The sequence below is a fragment of the Phaethon lepturus genome, unplaced genomic scaffold (assembly GCF_000687285.1).
Source record: "Phaethon lepturus isolate BGI_N335 unplaced genomic scaffold, ASM68728v1 scaffold39381, whole genome shotgun sequence".
In the NCBI taxonomy this organism is placed as follows: domain Eukaryota; kingdom Metazoa; phylum Chordata; class Aves; order Phaethontiformes; family Phaethontidae; genus Phaethon; species Phaethon lepturus.
Genome location: NW_010520520.1, coordinates 266 through 19,108, shown reverse-complemented (window position 1 = coordinate 19,108; position 18,843 = coordinate 266). Strand labels below are relative to the sequence as shown.

At 40.4% G+C, this 18,843-nt stretch overlaps 1 protein-coding gene across 1 annotated transcript in view; it reads right to left on the bottom strand.

Moving 5' to 3' along the window:
• Positions 1–124: 124 nt before the first annotated feature.
• The window catches only part of C2CD3 (C2 calcium-dependent domain containing 3), a gene marked incomplete at its 3' end in the record, with an annotated part of 18,942 nt that continues 223 nt past the window's right edge, over positions 125–18,843 (bottom strand). Inside the window, exons 1-16 of the mRNA XM_010297412.1 lie at positions 18,791–18,843; positions 17,903–18,079; positions 17,096–17,295; positions 16,440–16,657; positions 15,419–15,551; positions 14,115–14,243; positions 12,727–12,871; positions 12,161–12,321; positions 10,697–10,912; positions 10,108–10,220; positions 8,171–8,289; positions 7,059–7,181; positions 4,488–4,955; positions 3,403–3,554; positions 904–1,147; positions 125–308 (exon numbers count right to left, since the gene is read on the bottom strand). The exon at positions 18,791–18,843 is cut by the window's right edge and continues 223 nt beyond it. Coding sequence (XP_010295714.1) covers positions 125–308; positions 904–1,147; positions 3,403–3,554; positions 4,488–4,955; positions 7,059–7,181; positions 8,171–8,289; positions 10,108–10,220; positions 10,697–10,912; positions 12,161–12,321; positions 12,727–12,871; positions 14,115–14,243; positions 15,419–15,551; positions 16,440–16,657; positions 17,096–17,295; positions 17,903–18,058 — 2,761 coding nt within the window. The remainder of the gene's footprint in view (positions 309–903; positions 1,148–3,402; positions 3,555–4,487; positions 4,956–7,058; positions 7,182–8,170; positions 8,290–10,107; positions 10,221–10,696; positions 10,913–12,160; positions 12,322–12,726; positions 12,872–14,114; positions 14,244–15,418; positions 15,552–16,439; positions 16,658–17,095; positions 17,296–17,902; positions 18,080–18,790) is intronic.

Here is an 18,843-nt window from a genome sequence, read left to right as displayed (position 1 = left end):
CCCCGCTCCAAACCTAGTTTAAAGCCCTCTCAGAAACCCTTTTACGTAAGCAGAGAGAACATTACTAACCAGTATTTAACTAAAGCAATGCTCTAAATAAGGATGTATCATAAAAGAAACTTACCATCCTCATGCAATTCAGTTCCTTGTAATGCACCACAACCAGCCTCTTGAACGGGGAAATAGTACTGTACGTAGCAGTCAGCCTCTCCCCAGACGGTGGACTGTAAGGGAGTGAGTCCTTTCACACTCTCCACATGGATCTCAAACACATGCTCCATCAGGTCTTCCCCTTCTTGGTCTAACTGCTAATAAAACAAAGGAAATCCACATGGAGAGGATGATTCTTTAGGAAACAGGTAAGATGACTGGGAACATGAGATTCTAAGAGGCCTGAGATGGGGGGCTCAGAACCACTAGCTGCTATTTTCTCCCTGAAGTTCACATCGAAAGCCTGATAGCAATTTTTTTTTTCCTGCAAAAGTCAAAAACCACAGCACATAAAAAGCATGAAAATTCATACATATCCAACTCAAAGGCAGTGGCAAAACTGGTATGGTACAGCATAAGGCTGTGAAAATTAAGATTTTCTATAATTTCTATAATTAAGATTTTCTATTTCTATTTTCTATAATTTTTTCAGGGGGGTTTACTGCACTTGTCATGTAGATAGAAGCTGTGGATATGCAGGGCAACAAAAAGGGCAATAATGTCAAGGCTGGTGAGAGAAAGCTAGTAAGAAAAGAGTACAAATAATAAAATTCTGCATAAAATGTCATCATTTATAACCAAATTGGGTACAGCTTTAAAAGAGATTGGGGATCACTGGTCTGTTAATGAACCCACTGGTAAAATCCTTTTCACGTGTCCCTAACAGCAGGATGGGAATTAACTGAACAATACCATTGCAGGCTTTGTAGGAGGAGGGTCCAGAGCGTGGGCAGGGCGCTGTGCGACGGGAGGTACCATTCCTTCTTCATTTTTTAGCCTTTGCAGTGCCACTATTTGATCAGCTGACCCCATTGCCAGAATGACCCTCAGGTTTCCACTTCTACTGCCAGTAAAAACATCTATCACAGGCATATAGCTGTCCACAGCAACCACTGGATATTGAGCTTGAAGAAGCAGGTGGGAAATCTTTGGCTCTCTAGAATAGATTAAAATAAAAAAACCAAAAAAGCCCCAGCATGAGAATGAGCCATCTGAAAATGAACAGGATCACACAAAGCTAATTTTACAGAATCATAGAATTGTTTAGGTTGGAAAAGACCTTTAAGATCAAGTCCAACCATTAACCTAGCACTGCCATTAGATGGGACTTTGAAGGCAGTTAGAAACCAATCTATCTCCATCCCTCCAAAATCCGCCTCAATTACATTAGTCTTCAGAAAGCACAGATCTGTGAGCCATTTTCAGCTCATGAGAAAGCACAGCTCTCCAAAAACTAACATGACCTTAGCTATAAGCCAGCCTAGAAACCTGTGAGTGAGGTGATGAACTGCAACAAGACTCCTATTAATATACTGGAGCCATACTATATTTTTATGAGGCAGTTAGGTGCCTTTGGGGATGGACTGGGGCAAGAAGAAAAGAAGAAACAAGGACACTGTCCCAGAGAAATGTAAAACCCCCTAATAATACATGGAAGATATACACAAGTAAACTGCAGTGGATTACTGAAAAAAATTATACAAATGACACACTAATAATTAACAAAGTAATGGCCAATCAGTTCCAGCACCATCTAACTTCCACCTATCACCGGTCCTACCAAAAGAAAAGAAATTAATCCTCTGCATTAGAAAGAATCTCTTCTGTCCAGTATTTCCACTAATTTAAATTGCTTTAAGCAGGTGTATTACTTGACTGAATAAGAAGCCAAAATATTGAACCAAAAAGAACACAGAGCTCTGGAGAGACCCATCAGATAATAAGATGACAAGTAAAACACAAAGTATTTAAAGACCTTTTTGATACCACAGCATCCCTAGCAATGGGATCTATGCAGAGCAAAATCAGGAACAAAATCACTCAATCACTCGCAATCTTGGAAAGTCACCACTGGAAAGGCACACTTAATCCAGCTGGCAGCCGGTCACAAGCGGTGTTCCCCAGGACTCGGTTCTGGGGCCGGTCTTGTTCAGTATCTTTATAGATGATCTAGATGAGGGGATCGAGTGCTCCCTCAGTAGGTTTGCAGATGACACCAAGTTGGGTGGGAGTGTTGATCTGCTGGAGGGCAGGAGGGCTCTGCAGAGGGATCTGGACAGGCTGGATCGATGGGCTGAGGTCAACTGTATAAGGTTTAATAAGGCCAAGTGCCAGGTCCTGCACTTTGGCCACAACAACCCCATGCAACGCTACAGGCTTGGGGAGGAGCGGCTGGAGAGCTGCCCGGCGGAAAGGGACCTGGGGGTGCTGCCTGACAGCCTGCTGAACATGAGCCGGCAGTGTGCCCAGGTGGCCAAGAAGGCCAACAGCGTCCTGGCCTGGATCAGCAATAGTGTGGCCAGAAAGAGCAGGGCAGGGATCGTGCCCCTGTACTCAGCACTGGTGAGGCTGCACCTCGAATCCTGTGTTCAGTGTTGGGCCCCTCACTACAAGAAGGATGTTGAGGTGCTGGAGCGTATCCAGAGAAGGGCAACGGAGCTGGGGAGGGGGCTGGAGCACAAGTCTTATGAGAAGCGGCTGAGGGAACTGGGGGTGTTCAGTCTGGAGAAGAGGAGGCTGAGATAGAGAGCGATAAGGTCTCCTAACTACCTGAGAGGGGGTTGTGGTGAGGTGGGTGTTGGCCTGTTCTCCCAAGTAACTAGTGATAGGACAAGAGGAAATGGACTCAAGTTGCGCCAGGGGAGGCTTAGATTGGATATTAGGAAAAATTTCTTCACCGAGAGGGTGGTCAGGCATTGGAACAGCTGCCCAGGGAGGTGGTGGAGTTGCCATCTCTGGAAGTGTTCAAAAAACGTGTGGATGTGGCACTTCGGGACATGGTTTAGGGAACATGGTGGCGCTGGATTAATGGTTGGACTTGATGATCTTGAAGGTCCTTTCCAACCTAGTGATTCTGTGATTCTGTAATTTTCCTGCGCAGTCATTTTGATCTCTTATAGTTTTACTCCTTCATAGAACCAGAATTGAAACTGGCTCCAAACCTGATACAGCATAGTGTCTTTATTTCTCACAGTCTACTTGTACTTCTGTATGAGGACAGTGTAACTTACCCATACACTGCTCACTGTAGGAAACTGCCAAAGGAAGCTTGGCAGGACAAAAACACCCTTTGCTATAACGTACAATTAATAACCCTCCCACGCAAACCCTAAACACCATCCTTGACTTCCTTCTCTGAGCATCAGTTAGGATATTTCCCAACCCAATAAAATATGGAACAAAGATGTTTACTTGTATGAGATGTAAAACTGATGCAGAGGAAGCTTCACTAATCCTAGCAGTCTGTCACAGCCAGCGTTCCCCATCTTGTTCCATGCTTCAATAATCATGACGTTGTTCTTCAGTCGCTCCAAGTGTTTGGAAGTCAATGAAAAAGGCATCACCTGAAAGAGTTTAATGCAGAATTAGCACACAGAATACACTGAAAGCTATTTGCTAAGTACAGAGCATTCTGGTAATGCTACGTTATTCCAGTCTACAGAATTGTGCTCTTTAGATATGGAAATTAAAAATTAAATGTATACTTGCCTAACAAGTTTCAGAAAACTGGTAGGCTTGGAAAAGAGCTAGCCAGGAAAACAAATGCAATTTAGATAAATTTTAACATAAGATCACATGCTATTTTAAAAAACATTGCCTTTAGCTTTAAATGCTGAACAGATAAATCATTTCAGACAACTGTTTCAGATGGCTTTTGCTATGCTTTTACATTCCACCCTTTCAGCTGAAGACTAAGGACTCTCACAAATCACGAGGTATTGTTCAAAGTAAAACAAATGCACGTAAGCATCCTGACATTTCCAAAGAAAAATGTCCATAAAAAAATTACAAACTCATAACATTATTAAATGCCTGAAATTTTGTTGTTTGCTGGGGGAAGGCTCCGGCCCTTATTAGGACAGTAACCCACACTTCTGTGCTGATAAATCCATTGAGAAGAAAAAGAACGCTGAGCAATGGAACAAACAAAAAAAATGCTACATCTACATATTAGGATGCCAGGAAGATGCCATCAACAATGTGTTTTCTTGGCAAAATGGAAGAAATAAGTCAACTTTTCTCAAGTTTTAACTGAAACTTTCCTGACTATTTCTCTTTTGTACTTCAAAAATCTCATTTGTTATTTGTATGATTCAAGGAACCGCATTTCAAACTGCGCAATGCGGCCAAAACAATACTGAAAATACTTTTAATATACTGGACAGAGCCAAGCAGAGAAACTCCTACATATATAAAAGTAACTTATCTTTGCGATATGTTTGTCAGTGTAGAATAGCACATTTCAAGCAGTGTTAAGTGGAAGGCATGTGACTTGCCTGAGAAAAATTAAAGGCAGGTTGTGTTGTGCCCCATATGACAGCAGATCTTGTTGCCTCCTCCGTGCTGAGCAGCTTGCAGTTTAAATACACATTACAAGAAGTGTGGAGTCCATAGTCTTCAGCAACAAAATCTTTTCCATCAGGCACCATCAACAGCACATGGAGTAATAACCCATCCTCTTCAGATGCAGTTATTTGTGTCATCACATTACGCGCTGCAGAGGTTGGTACAGTCTGCGGTGGCTGCACGACATTTATGCTGGCTGCTCCTGTCTTCTGTGAGTCCTCCCAGTTGTTACGTTTCAAGCAGTGAGGGCTTTCTGCATTTACACTTTTCCTGCTGGGCTCCTGAAATTCTAGCCGGGGACTTCTTACAGCATGAGCTGGGACTCGCTGCACAGCCGTAGCTGACCGGGCAGCGGTGCGGGTGAAGTCTTTGTTGTCGGCTGCAAGCTCTAAGGATACCTGCATTGTGCAAGGCGAGGCGGGCTGATCAGAAGACGTGCCCCATACAAAGACAAGAGACTGCAACACAAACTCAGGAAAATGCACTTCGTGTTTTCATCAAGAACTGTGTTACATCATCACCCAGAAGGTTTACCTTCAGACAGAGGCTGGTTACCAGCTACAACTGTCACTGCAAAATAAACTACATGCGGTTTTATCAAATGAAGCAGTAACTGAAGTACAAAAACAAATGAATAAAGGAAAAAATTCAAACAAATAACAAAGCTGACTGAAAAACGAACACCTACCTAGCCAAGGTGAAATGCACTGCGACAAGGTATCACAACTGCTATTTGCTCCACTTCCCTACAGCACTTGCTGCTTGAGAAAAATTATGAAAAAGAAGTGTTTTCTTTAAATGTTTTCTTTCACTGCTCTTTCACTTTTACATTCCCTGGTGATTTTAACTGTTTAACTGTCCCTAACTCCTCTCTCTTCTGGGGGCATCTTCTTTTTCTCTCCAATGGTCTACATATTCCACTGCACTTATCTTCTTTTTTGCTGAGGTTGGGAATTTTGGGTTTGGTTCTGTTTTTTAACACTCTGTCCTACAAGTGAATTACCCCTTCATGTTGTCAAGATTTGCAACAGAAATAGTTAGACTGGTATGAATGAAAATGTGTGTGTGAAAGCCATGAAAGAAATGCCAAAGTTAAAGGAACTGCAAGGATTAATTTGCAAGTGTTAATTGCTACAGAGCATCATAGATCTGCTGGATTCATTCACACAAGGAAAGAGCAAGAAGGGGTAGAACAAGCCAAAGCCCAGAAGATAAGGTAGCATGATAAAGAAAAGGATGGGAAACATAAAATGCCCAAATAAGGAAAACAAAATAATCAGACTTAAGAATTTTGCCTAAGACTTACGAAGGATAAGACAAGCTTCTGCAGCAAAAGATCCCAAACAGTGTCTACTCCTAAAGGTATAAAGAACACATCCCAAGGTGAAGAGCTCAAGGCCATCTGTCAGAAAGAACCCCAAAAATGCAAAGTGGACTGAACAGCTGACATCCCTTATGCTCCGTGCCCTGGCCAGAATAGCTGGACACACATGTATTGCTGACAGGCAGGTATTACACCAAGCAAGGGAAACCTCACAGACAGGGTGATCAAAATCAGTTTTCCTTAAGTATTAGCTTCCCCTTCCATAATTTCTTGCACTGAATTTCAGTTCATTAATTAAACACCACCACCTGCCGCTTTTTTCCTCTCACACCCTCTTCCACTCCATTCTCTCCCTCACAACACACCATTTCTCCTCCTTGTCTTCAATTAACTCCTCTCACACCTAACCTCTACCTTTTCTTTCATCCTCCTGCGGCTCCTCTACTGGCAGCTCTGCTGAACGGCTTCTCTGGAAGAAGCTTCACAGCCCCTGTGACAGAGAACGCCACTCATCCCATGAGCTGTGAAGTGACAGAAGCAATCCATGCTCACGTTGTCTGGGAATAATTTAAGAGCTCTGAATGTAAAATTTCCAAATACTCTCTTAACCCTTCGCTTGCTAATCTAGAGAGCTGTTTATCCTCAGAACTGGCAAATCTCTCAAATGTGCTGTGCAGGACTGTTAATCCTTCTCAATCAGAAGTTGGGCATGCTGGTAGAAACTCTTGCTGGAGAAGGTAACTCCTGAAGTGACAAGGTGATACCAATGATGGGGTGCATCAGGACTCTGTGTCAGGAGAGACCTCAGCTCATGTCACGTGTGGAGCAGAAGCCAAAGTTCCCTGCCCTGAACACATGCCACTCAAAAACCTCTCTGTAGAGGGGTTTCTGTATCCAAGCCCTAGCCCTTGTTTTACCCTGCAGCCCGGGGAACTTCACACAGCAACAGCCTTAGAAATGCAGGAGATTAAAAATATTTCTCCAAAACTCTAAGGAAAAAAAAGGTTCATGTTATCTTGTATTGATCTTACAAACCTTCATATCCAAGACCTGGCAAATTAGGACAAAAAGAGAAGAGAAGGAAAAATTAAGGGGGGAAAAGTAAAAGAGAGAACATCCAGCCAAAATTAGTAACAACAGGCCATTTAACTCAAACCCTACATGGTAAAACACATACCTTTAGCGGTCCAACTTGTGTCTGACCTCCCTCTTTTTCCACAGGTATTTCACAGCTGACAGTGAGCAACTCTGACTGAATAACCTTGCATAACTGAAGCACTGCTGAGCCAATGGCCACCGGCTGAGGGCAGAAAAAGAATCCATTTTGCAAGATTTTTGTCAGGTTTAAAGAACTAAGGGCATATTGTGAAACAAAAGTCTTCTGGGAAGCCGTGGTCAGCTATTCATCCTCCCCACTCCTATACCAGTAGTTCTACCAACAGGGATTTGTAGGAAAGTTTCCCTTAGTTCTAATTTCCTGCATCACTAGGACATCAATAAGGAAAATTCTCCCAGTACCTACAGTAAAAAGTACCAGGTTAATGCAAAAATGAGCATGTCAAATCCTAGTAACTGAGCAAAATTTCCATACTTAAAGATGCAATTTATCCACCCATTAAAAGAAAAGCTCCTATTAGAACAGATGGGCAGATACCCTTGGTGTTGATTAAAACAAAACATAAGCTGAGTAAACACCTGACTTCATCACATGCAGAGGATTATGCAAATATTTTTAGCCAAACAAAGGATACTTTTTTTTCCCCCTCTCCAAACGCACAAGTTACACCACTTTCTCACACCTCATCTTATTCCCCTTGCCCAGGGCAGAGTAATGATATCAACTGCATCCACATTAACTCATTCCGGATTGCTAAACGAGCTGTGTTCTCATTGAAGACTAATGCTTGTAGTTGATCCAATATACTTAAACAGCAAGAGATCAGTTTTAAAGATGAGGGAAGGACAATTTCTTTTGCCTGTCAGTCTCGAACTCAGAAGATCATTTAGTTGGGTGATAAGATTGAACAGCATTTAGGTCAGCTTATAGTATCTGCATATAATGTCATTTCCCTTCATAATATCTGGCAATGATCCATTAAGAAATGGCTCATTCAAGCCACGTTACCTCGTCTGTTTTGCCTCTAATGGTTGAGATGGCAGCAACTGCAGTGAAGCACTGCAGAAGACTTAGAAAAGCCACTGCTGTCTGTAAGTATTTGGAGGAAATAGAAATGCAATGAATTTCTTTGCATTTCAATACACAAAGTATAAACAACTTTTAGTAAGTACCTTTTTCTGTGTGCTTTTTCTCATGTAGATTTTAAAAGCAAGGTCAGAGCTCCACCAGTGCTCTATCATCGTTCCACCAAAACGGACAGGGAACACAAACCGCTGCTGAAATTTCACCACTGCAAGGAAGACAGAGACCTGTGAACTCTCAACTGGATTCAGAGCCAACCTCTCTTTTGAGCTTGATCAGGACCAGAAAAATCTTCAGGCTCTGCAGGGTGAGTGGAAACACATGAAGTTCAGAAGGTCTGAGGGGAAAGTGATGGCGTTGTCTGAGAAGGACGGACAAACACACAGAGAGCATGTGAACATCTGCCAGCATGAGAGACGAAGCAAGGCTGGGAGCTGAACAGGGAAGGATTGTCGCTGGAACCCTGAACAAGAATCTCTTGAAGTTTCAACCTACTAAATTATGTTACAACCCTGCAGGTAATTTACTTCCTTTTTTTTGTTGCTCACAGGGGCAACAATTATTCAAAATTAACTGAATAGAAATAAACTTTCTGGTGGAGATTGCTCTGTTATATGCACAATCATTTGATTTCCATTACTTATTAACATCAAGCCCAAAGTAAACTGTTCTTCATTTTCCAAGGCCAGAAAATAGCAGGAGGGCAGCATGACAAAATTAATAGTATCACAGCATCTAAAGGCTGAAGTTGACACCAAGTCTCTGTCACCCTAGTGGGCAGTAAGACTTCCCTGTCTTCAGTAGCAGAAACCGGTCTCATTTTGAACAATATATTTCAAGACATATCTTGAGAGAGTCAAAGCTGAGCTGCAAGAATAATCACAGGTTCAGGAGAAAAGTAACATCTGCAAGAAAAGACTGAATGAATTGGTGTTTAGTCTGGAAAAGAGGAGAATAAGAAGTACAGCCGTGTTGGTGTAGTATGCTTTGTGTGTTCACAAGGGATAAAGTAAGTATTCTTCTGATGACAAAAACTCGGGTTAGACATAAGGAAGCTTTTCCAACAGGAAGCGCAGCACTTTCACAGCTTGCCTGGGGAGGCTGTGGAGTCTCTCCCATTTAATAAATGGGATAAACAGCTCTCAAGAACGATAACAGTACAGTGGATTGACTAGATTGCTTCTTCAAATTATTTTCAGCCCTACCTCTTTTTCTAGGTTCCAAAGAACTGGAATCTAACCAGACAAGACAAAGTGCAGGAGGCTGTATTATTTTTGTATTACAAGAGCTAAGTTTCAGGAGAATTAGATGTTTAGTCTGGACACTAATGGCGCATACGTAAAAGAACTCAGAATTACCCTCAGATCTCTCAAGTGGCACCCAGAAAGCTGCAAAGCCAATGAAAGACCATATGGGAGAGGCATTTGAAAGTCACCCTGGAATTCCAATTTCTGGGAAGACTGGGCAGAGAGGACCTTGCTCATACAGCACATAAATTGTTCTCAGGGATACAAACACTGGTGACTCTCCGTAAAGAGATTAATGTCTACTGATCTGAGCACGGGATTCAAAATCTCTTGGATCCAGCAGACTCTCTGAGCTCTGGCAGATGTTACATGACATACTTCAGCATCTGGAAAAATTATTTATTTGAGATATAAGTATGTCTGGTGTTTCTAAAAGTACTTTATCATCCTCATACTATTGCAGAAAGGATATTGGTTTTATGTTGAAGGAATGGGCTTACTGACCTGCTATTATGTCCCTAGGAAAAGAAATTTGAAAATCCCAATTTGAGTACTTCTTGGAAGCAAAGTAAATAAATAAATAAATCACATGGCTTCCTTCTCCCTGAGAGGACTATTCCACTACCTGCAGCACTGCAATTGTCTTGGCAGAGGTGCCACTAATCATACTGTATTTTTCAGGCAGCAAAGAAAATACATAGAAAATGCTACTAAATAATTTCTAAGAGATGAAGGAGTCAACAGAACTCAATACAAGGGGGAAAAAATAATGCTCTTACCATCATTTGTGATTTTACTTGAAGCTATTCGTATTACTTCTGTTGTTAGGGAGACCTGTCCTTTTTCATCCTTGGATGCTCCCACAGGAAAGTGGTATTCAACAAAGAAGGTACTATGAATAAAAAAGTGAATGGATGATCACAATCCATCAAAAATCTATTGTACATAATGAAACTGAACATCAGGCCAGTTTCATCTTCACAATTTATTGTTACTCTATTTTTTTAGAATAATTGAACTACCTATTTTATGAATTCCTTCCATAGATTATGTATATGTCAGCTTCTCCTCCAAAAAAAACTCCTTTTGTTTTCCATGTACTGGAAATTTATACACACATTTATACTCACATTTATACCTCCCCAAAAGCCCAGAAAAAGCACAGCCTGAAGTAAGCCCACATCCGGATAAATTATTCACATTTCTAACTTTCAGAAGTCTATGGTATACAATTTCCTGAGAGGAGCAGAGAAATAGGAAGACCTCAGAAGCCTGCAGAGCTTAGGTAAGCTGGACTATACAACAGACCCCTGAGAAATCTACCCTGAAGGCACCAGTAACAAGCTGGTGAGAAACAATGCCCCTTACCACTTATTAACTGCTGCGGGCCTCGGAGGCTTCCCCATTAAACCTTTCTTTCTTGGTGTATTCTGGATGCTCTCAGGAGGGATTTTTAAGCTTTCAATGACGACTCTGGCTAGGTGTATTCGCTCCAGCAATGCCAGCCTGTCTGCACTTAAGGATGTGACACGAGCTGCTTCTGTGTGATCTTCTGGAGGAGCAAGTGATCTAGTAGGAGAGCAGCTGAAGAGGTAAAACCAAGAGTCAGGACTACATGAACACTCTTAACGCAACTACATGACAGGACAATTGTAGCTTGGTGGGATATTATTTAAAAACTGCTCACGGTTCATTAAAATACACATTTTAAAATGTATTTTTAATGATAAATTTGGTGGTGTCTGTAACAGAAATCTTACAATATACAATATCTAGGGTACATAACTGAAGAAAGAAAAAAGCAACAATGTTCCACATTGTTGGAGTTCTGAAAAAAAGCTTATACAGCCTAACTCTTCAGAAAGAAAAGCTTCATTTAATGTCATATACAAAAAAAAGGGAGAAGATACAGTTATACACATGGACAAACTACTGCTGCAGAGGAACAGCAACATGATTTTTGTCATCATTTAAAATCTCACTTGCACTTTATTTGTAAGACTTGACTTGTAAATGGTTTTGTGTTGGTACCTCTGGAGACATGAATTTAACCTGAATGTAAAAACCGCAGTATTTGTATGAAAAGTTTCAGAAATAATTGCTTGGAGCTGAATTAGGAAAAAAACCCATAAAACCTTAATACTAACTGGTATGTACAATAAAGCTTGATAAATGAATTTTTAGGGACACTTTTATTGATTCTGTCATGGAAAAGAGGGAATACAATTTAGACCAGGTCAGAACACAAGTTTATTTACTATAGCTATAGAAGAGAACACAGATCAGCAGAGAAACAGACTCTGCTGATGTGAACTCTGTCCCTGTAAAGCAGATACAAATTTTATACGCATAAAGACATCGTGCAAAGACAGGTAACAGGATGAGAGTTATTTCATATCTGTTACGTACACAAGGCCACAGAACTGCTCAAAGCTGGTCTGGAGTCTGCGTTTTTCAACACAGGGACCGATTTACCATGAAGGTCACATGGTGATTATTGTTTCAGGAGACAGAGTTCAGTCAAAAGGCCCATTCAGGCTTTAGCATTTCTGTTTCCACAGTTCAAAACGTTATTACGAGGCTTATTGCTTTTTTCGCAAACTCGTGATTTTAACTAATTGCATCTCAATAGTTTCTTTAACAACATATAGCAATTTCTGGGTGATGCTGATGCTTCATCATTCCCAGAGATGCCATGGAAACTCCCCACTAAAATGGTTATTCAGTAAATTGTGTGATGATGACAGAACACAAGAATGGTGTGATTCTTGCTAATACTAACTTACAATGAGCAAGATGCTTACAAAACAAGTCACTCCTGTAACTATTTACCTGGGTTTAATTTCTGTTACCGTCTGATCCTGATCAAAGGCATTAGAATCCTTCTGCGGATTCATTGGATCAGCTTTCTTGAGAGTTTCTGTCTTGGTTACTTTTTTGGGGGAGTTAACATCATCATCACTGAGAAAATCACTTAAACTGGAATCAGATTTCTGAAATGGAAATAATGCACAAAAAATAAGAAATTAACTATCATTGCCAAGAAAGATACATAACCGTCATGATACATAAAGAAAAAAGAAAACCAACTTGCAGATTGCATAATTCTAAACAATTAAAATTGTATCAAAATTGCTCACAGAGGTATAAAAAAAAGTCTTCATGGACAGCCTCCATCCTAGCAATTTCCAAACTCACTGCTTGACTCTGTAGTTTTAATAGCATTCTTCTAATAATATTAATTTTAAGCAATGTTCTCACAAGCTTCTGTATGATGCTTAATGCTTAGTAAGCTTTAATAAGACTGAAATTTGTTGGCTTTTTTTCTGATACACACTTCTGATTTTCTTCACCTTAGGGAATACATATTAAGCACCTTCCTTTTGCTCTCCACTTACAGGAGCCGTGTAAAAAAGACTCTCTAGCAGACTCTGGTCGTAATGGGGATCATTGAGTTCACTGTCATACACCTCACTCCCGAGAGAGAGAGAATCCAAAAGGGAACCTGTCCGATCCCAGAAATGCACAGGAGATAAATCAGTGCTGTGGACACAAGAGAAAGAAACACAACTTAGTGTTGCAAGTTCTGCAGTCAACGTCTTCTGAATTCTGACAATACTGTCTATTCTATACCAGATTTGTGCTTTATTGGCTCCAGATACAGCCCAACGGTGCTCACACAGCACTGTGCCCAGCCTAATACATGTCTGTGACCCAACATGAAGCGTTATCTTGTGATAACACCACTGGACCCAACCTGAAAGAAGTGCGTGTGAATATATATCCACAAGAAGCACCAACAGTTGAGGCTGGAAGGGATCCCTAAAGTTCATCTAGTCCAACCCCTGCTCAAAGGTAGACGATGCAAATAAGAAAATTATCCAGCCGGACTTTGAGTATCTCAGAAGTTGGAGATTCCACAATCTCTTTGGCCAACCTGTTCTACAGCTTGATGACCCTCGTCGTAAAATATATCAGTTAATATATAATATTTTAATATATTAATATAAATAATATATTTTAAGTTAATATATTAATATAGTATTTATTCATAAGTACTGTGTAACTTTTGGAATGCTTTAAGATATCAGTAGTACTTAAAAATAAATACAAACTATGTCTGAGTGGGTAAATACAACCATTTTTTCACCATGGTTAGAGCAAGCTGGGTTTTGTTTGGTTTAAGGGTTTTCTAACTGTGCTGTGACTTCAAAATCATTTTACGACCTGCAAACAGTTCAGTGTTATCCAGTGATAAATCGCAGGGAACAAGACGTAAGAACTGAAATTCTGAACCATATCTGACAACAGAAACTGCATCCTTGATACTCCTGATTTGGACACAACATAACCATCATTTCTGCTCTTGCTACACGAAATGAGAGAAAAAGGTCAATTTAAAATTTGGAGAAAGATTAAAAATAACTATTGGTTCTCTCTATTTTTAATTTACAGACTGCAAGTTCTTCAAAGAAACACTGTATTTGTTTTATGTACTTCTTAACATTTTAGGACACAACAGTTACAACTGTTAAATAATGTTATCAAAGATCATGGTTAGACTTTCTGACATCACTTTTACATCAAGGGACTTAGAGCTATCCAGGTTGTCACGCATTAAAGTTGAGTGCAAGCTGAGGTATAAAACACCGCCATTATTTGCACATATGATTCACTAGTTACACTTCCAGAAATGTGGAAAACTTGGAGAGTCAAGAGCCATTTTTCAGTATAAAGTGGGTAAATAAGGACAATTTTGCAGCAACCCCCAGTGCGTTACACTCACCTGCCCAACAATAACTGTATTGCTCTCTCTTCAGAGTTTAGGTCAAATTGCTGACCTGAGACTTCAGATGCGAAGAGGTGGGGATCTTCAGGAGTGGGCACACAATTTGAGTTCAAGCCCTTTGGGCTCCTGGATAACAGCGATTGCAGCACAGAGCGCCGTAAAAAGGAAAAAATAAAGATATTAAGGCACGTTCAAGATTAATTCATCATGGATAAAAATCAAAGGTTATGTACAGCCTTTTCCAGTTGGTAGCTTACTCTCCAGATACAAAAAACTTTCTGCAACCCTGCAGTCTGCTGCAAGTCACATCCAAAATCTTACACTTTGCAATGCGTCATAGAATCACGGAATCATCTAGGTTGGAAAAGACCTTTAAGATCATCGAGTCCAACTGTAAAGGTTGGCCCAATCTTGCAGTTTAAGCACGGCTGCTGCAAACAAGGACAGAGAGGGCCTGAGAAAGACAAGCAAGGTGTTTATAAATTATTTTCTACATTTTTTTCCAAATCATCTACTTTTAAACAAATTGGAATAGTTTAGGCAGAAATAATTTAAATTGCGTTTGCAACAGCATCACTGACTGTCAAAGACAATGGCATTATTTTCTGATTTATAGTGGAACAAAAGACATTGTTAATCTTTTTCCAAAAATAAGGAATTGAAGTTTCTCCTGTAAAAAACATGCATTTGTCTTAACACTTCTAAATTTCAATTTCACTGAACTGAGAACATTTACAGAGCCTAGTACTAAACAAAGTTGGAGTCAGAAGTCAAAAAGGCACAAACACCTCTTTTTTTTCAGTCTGATAAGAAAGAGCACATGGAAGAAGATAATGACTACTAATTCTGAGAACACAGTTACAGATGCAAATTTTCATCGGTATTTTGGCACCCAGAGATGCAAACTAGGATAAGCAAATGTACTCAACTTATGTCACTAATTACTCACATTTCCCTGAAAACCTGTTTGCTGTGATAAAGTACCATTTAATTTGCTATGTTCCTTAAGTTACTCTCATGCCTTATCAACATGTAATATTTCCTTACCAAATAACTCTGTACTAAATACAAATATACTGCGAAACAAAATTAAAATCAATGACTTAAAGCAAGGCTTACTACCTGATGATTAAAATCAAGTCACAAAATGCAGGCTTTTATTCACAAGTATAAATTAATTTCCCACTTGAATGAGAATCCTAAAATACATCACATGAATCTCAGTATTTCAAGTTTTCCTGGGAAGGTCTCAAAATTTATGGTTTGGAACTTAATCTCACTTCCCCCTTTTCCAAGCTCACTTTGCTGTTGCTTTGAAATTGTCTCTCTTTATAAAAGGAGGCACTTCATTCAGTTCAATCTCCATGTCCGGGCTAGACTTCATTGCAGAAACAACCATGGCATCACGGAGTTTATTGCCTTGATCCAAAAGAGCTGAGAAATAAGCAGAAGGATTAAATCTCAGCATTCAAATTCAATTTAAAAGCAATGTGTAAACACAATAAACGTGCCAGCTACAGTCAAGAAACCTCTGTTTTCTGCTGCTGTAAAGAGATCCTGACATACTGGAGATTAAGTGCGTGCTATACACCATAAAACAGACAGCACAGCTGGGAGGGAGTGAGAGTAACCCTCTATCAGTCTCCCACTCAGAGGCGTAGAAGTAACTCATCTGCACACACTGAGTTAGGCATTAGAGTGGCACTATTACGATAGAGCAGCAAGATTAATTTATGGAAGAGTAGCTTGTCACCTTTGGACGTCTCAACAGCAGTCCAATTTTAGGTCTTCTTTGTAAATATAAAAGTAACTCAAAAGACAACACAGATAGAAATGTGCCCTACTTTGATTCTCATTTGAATCCAGTCCAGGTGGTCGGTCTGTGATCTAAAAGGGATGTTAACTGGCAGGAGATGGAAAATAAATCATTTTTTTCATCTCAAAATGCCAATGGCACAGAAACCCTCCCAAGAAATATCCGAATGTGAGTAGCACCTTTGATGGACATCTCGGAAGACATGTCAATGATTAAACACCTTGTGAGGCTATTTAATTTTGTTTCTTTTACCCCTCTGGGTCAGAGCTCAGGCATACTACTAGGACAGCATGTTTTGCCTGATCTGGATGCTCAAGCCACCTTCCAACAAGACCAAATCAGTAGTTTTTAAGGTCTTTTTGTTACAGGTTTCTGTTTGAAATAATATAGTGAGAGTGTGCAAAGTATCACTTTTCCTTAAGTCTTTACCTCTAGATAGGCACCTGAAATATTATCAAGAGCTATTTGTTGTGAAATCTAAAAGATCACTTCCATCGTATACAAACCTGAAAGCAGGTCTTTTGTAGCTGGGTTATGCAAAGAGAGCACCTGCATATTTGTTCTAGCAGGTGCTTCAGGATCAGTGCTGGTGGGAAACGACACTTGCTGATTTGAAGGATTCACTTTCAAACATTCATCTGGTGAAATCAGATGGTGATGAGAAGCAGAAAAGGCATCCTTTATGTTTTCAGAGTTCTCTTGAAAGAGCAAATGGTCCTTGCCTCTATTGAAAATTGAAAAATTATTTCAGTAACAACTAAAGTGAATCAGTAAAGGGATTCAAACCTCTTCAAACACTCCCTTGGCACTGCAGCTGCTCCCTTTCATTACATGCTCCAAAAAGAAACACGACAGATTATTTTAATGACTCCTCATCTTCCACTTACTTGAGTCAGTCTGTCTGATGGTGTACGTAAAAGATTTGTGGCACCTCCTATGTCAAGTAACATGGCTTGAACTAAGTCAATATAGGATGCAAATTTATAACCGATGAGAAACAGTCCCTGTAAGCTCTGAAATGCTGAATGTTCTGGATTTCATATAAAATGCACGTTCAGAAAGATCAAGTACTCCGTAACTCACAAGTGTGTAGCCATTGCTGAAAAAAAGGTGTCTCAACTGCAAAATAAACCAGAATTTTGTCATGGGGAGAAAAAGATACCTGGGACTTGTGGCTCTGCTATTGTTAACAGACTCTTGGTCAGCAACCTTCACCCGTGTTTGCCTGGACTGCTGTGATGGAGCAAGAAACTGGGGCTTGCTGCTTCCCTGAGCAGGAGCGATATCTAAACTTGCATGTGTGGTTGGGATAGAGCTGCTGGTGTCATACAATTCTGGCAGAGGTTCTAGAACTAGTGAGACCTGAAAGACAGAATGTGAAAACAGTATTTTGTTCTTTTCTTAATTAAATAAAACACACACTCTGTTCAATTTTACATTTCATGCAATGGAAACCCGTTGCTTTTCTATACAAAGTAAAATTTATATCATGCAGTTACGTAACATCACAAAACTCTGACATATTTACAACTACTTATTTCACATTCTGTGTTTTCAAATCACAGGCAACTACCTTTCAGCATAAAATGTCCACAGCCAGGGCTGCAAAACATAACACCACCTTCTTAACCCCAGATTTCAAAATATCCTACAGTTTCATCCCAGTGAGGCTCTGGAGAAGTGTTAGAACTGAGTATCCATTTTTAAATTCACTGTTAAAATCCACTCTTGGCATAGAGACTACAATTTTTTTTAATCAAGCTGAACTACCAGTGCCACACATCCTTTTAAACCAAACAGAGTCAACACTGTCAGTATTTATTTTTCTTTTGCTGCCTTAGGTCACAAACGCCTTGGGCAGAGACCAGGTCTGCAGTGTACAAAGCACAGCTTCATCCTGGCACCTGATCATACCAGTGAGTGTTACAGCAATACAATTTATAATAAAGAACAAAGACATAAGGACTACCTGCAGCTCTCCTAGTTTATCAGATGTTGGTGAAACTACGGTGAAAAACCCATTGATCGGATGGCTGGGAGAGAGCTGGCACAGTCCGGTGATTTGCACTCTGCCAATTGGAAGATGGTCAAGTTTGGTCATTACCTCCAGGACAAGCACACCCATATCTGTGAAAATTAGGAAGAGCTTCATTTCAGCCTCACATAACATGGTTACAATTAAACATAATTAAAGCTTTTCTGTTAAAATAACAGAGATGCTAGAGGTTAACAAAATGTCGTATCATGAAATTATGATAACGAGGCAGCCGGTAAAGAAATGTTACACTGGTAATAACTCATGACAAGTAAGTAGAAGGTATCCAGTCTATCACAAAAGGACTACTTACGATAGGACAAGGGGTAATGGTTTTAAACTAAAAGAGGGGAGACGTAGACTAGATTTAAGGAAGAGATTTTTGACAGTGAGGGTTGTGAAACCCTGGCCCAGGTTGCCCAGAGAGGTGGTGGATGCCCCATCCCTGGAAACATCCCAGGTCAGGTTGGACGGGGCTCTGAGCAACCTGCTCTAGTTGGGGATGTCCCTGCTCATGGCAGGGGGGTAGACTGGATGGCCTTGAAAGGTCTCTTCCCACCCAAACCCCTCTGTGATTCTATGAGTAGCAATAGAAGGCACAGGTTTTAGGGGCAGACTCCAGACACTGGGCTTGCATTAACTTCCTGCAGACCTTTCACTAAATTAAGTACCTTAATAACATTACAAGCTCATCTGAGTATCTTTTTATTCGTCATGCCCTTAGAACAGTGAAATGCATCTTTAATACGGTATGTGTGACCCTAAAAGTCATCTGATCACAGAATCGGCTTTTGCGGATCTCCCCGCTGCTCCGGCCCTGACCTGCCTGACCAGGGCAAAGCGGCTTTACCTGTCAGGTAGGCAGCGAACTGCCG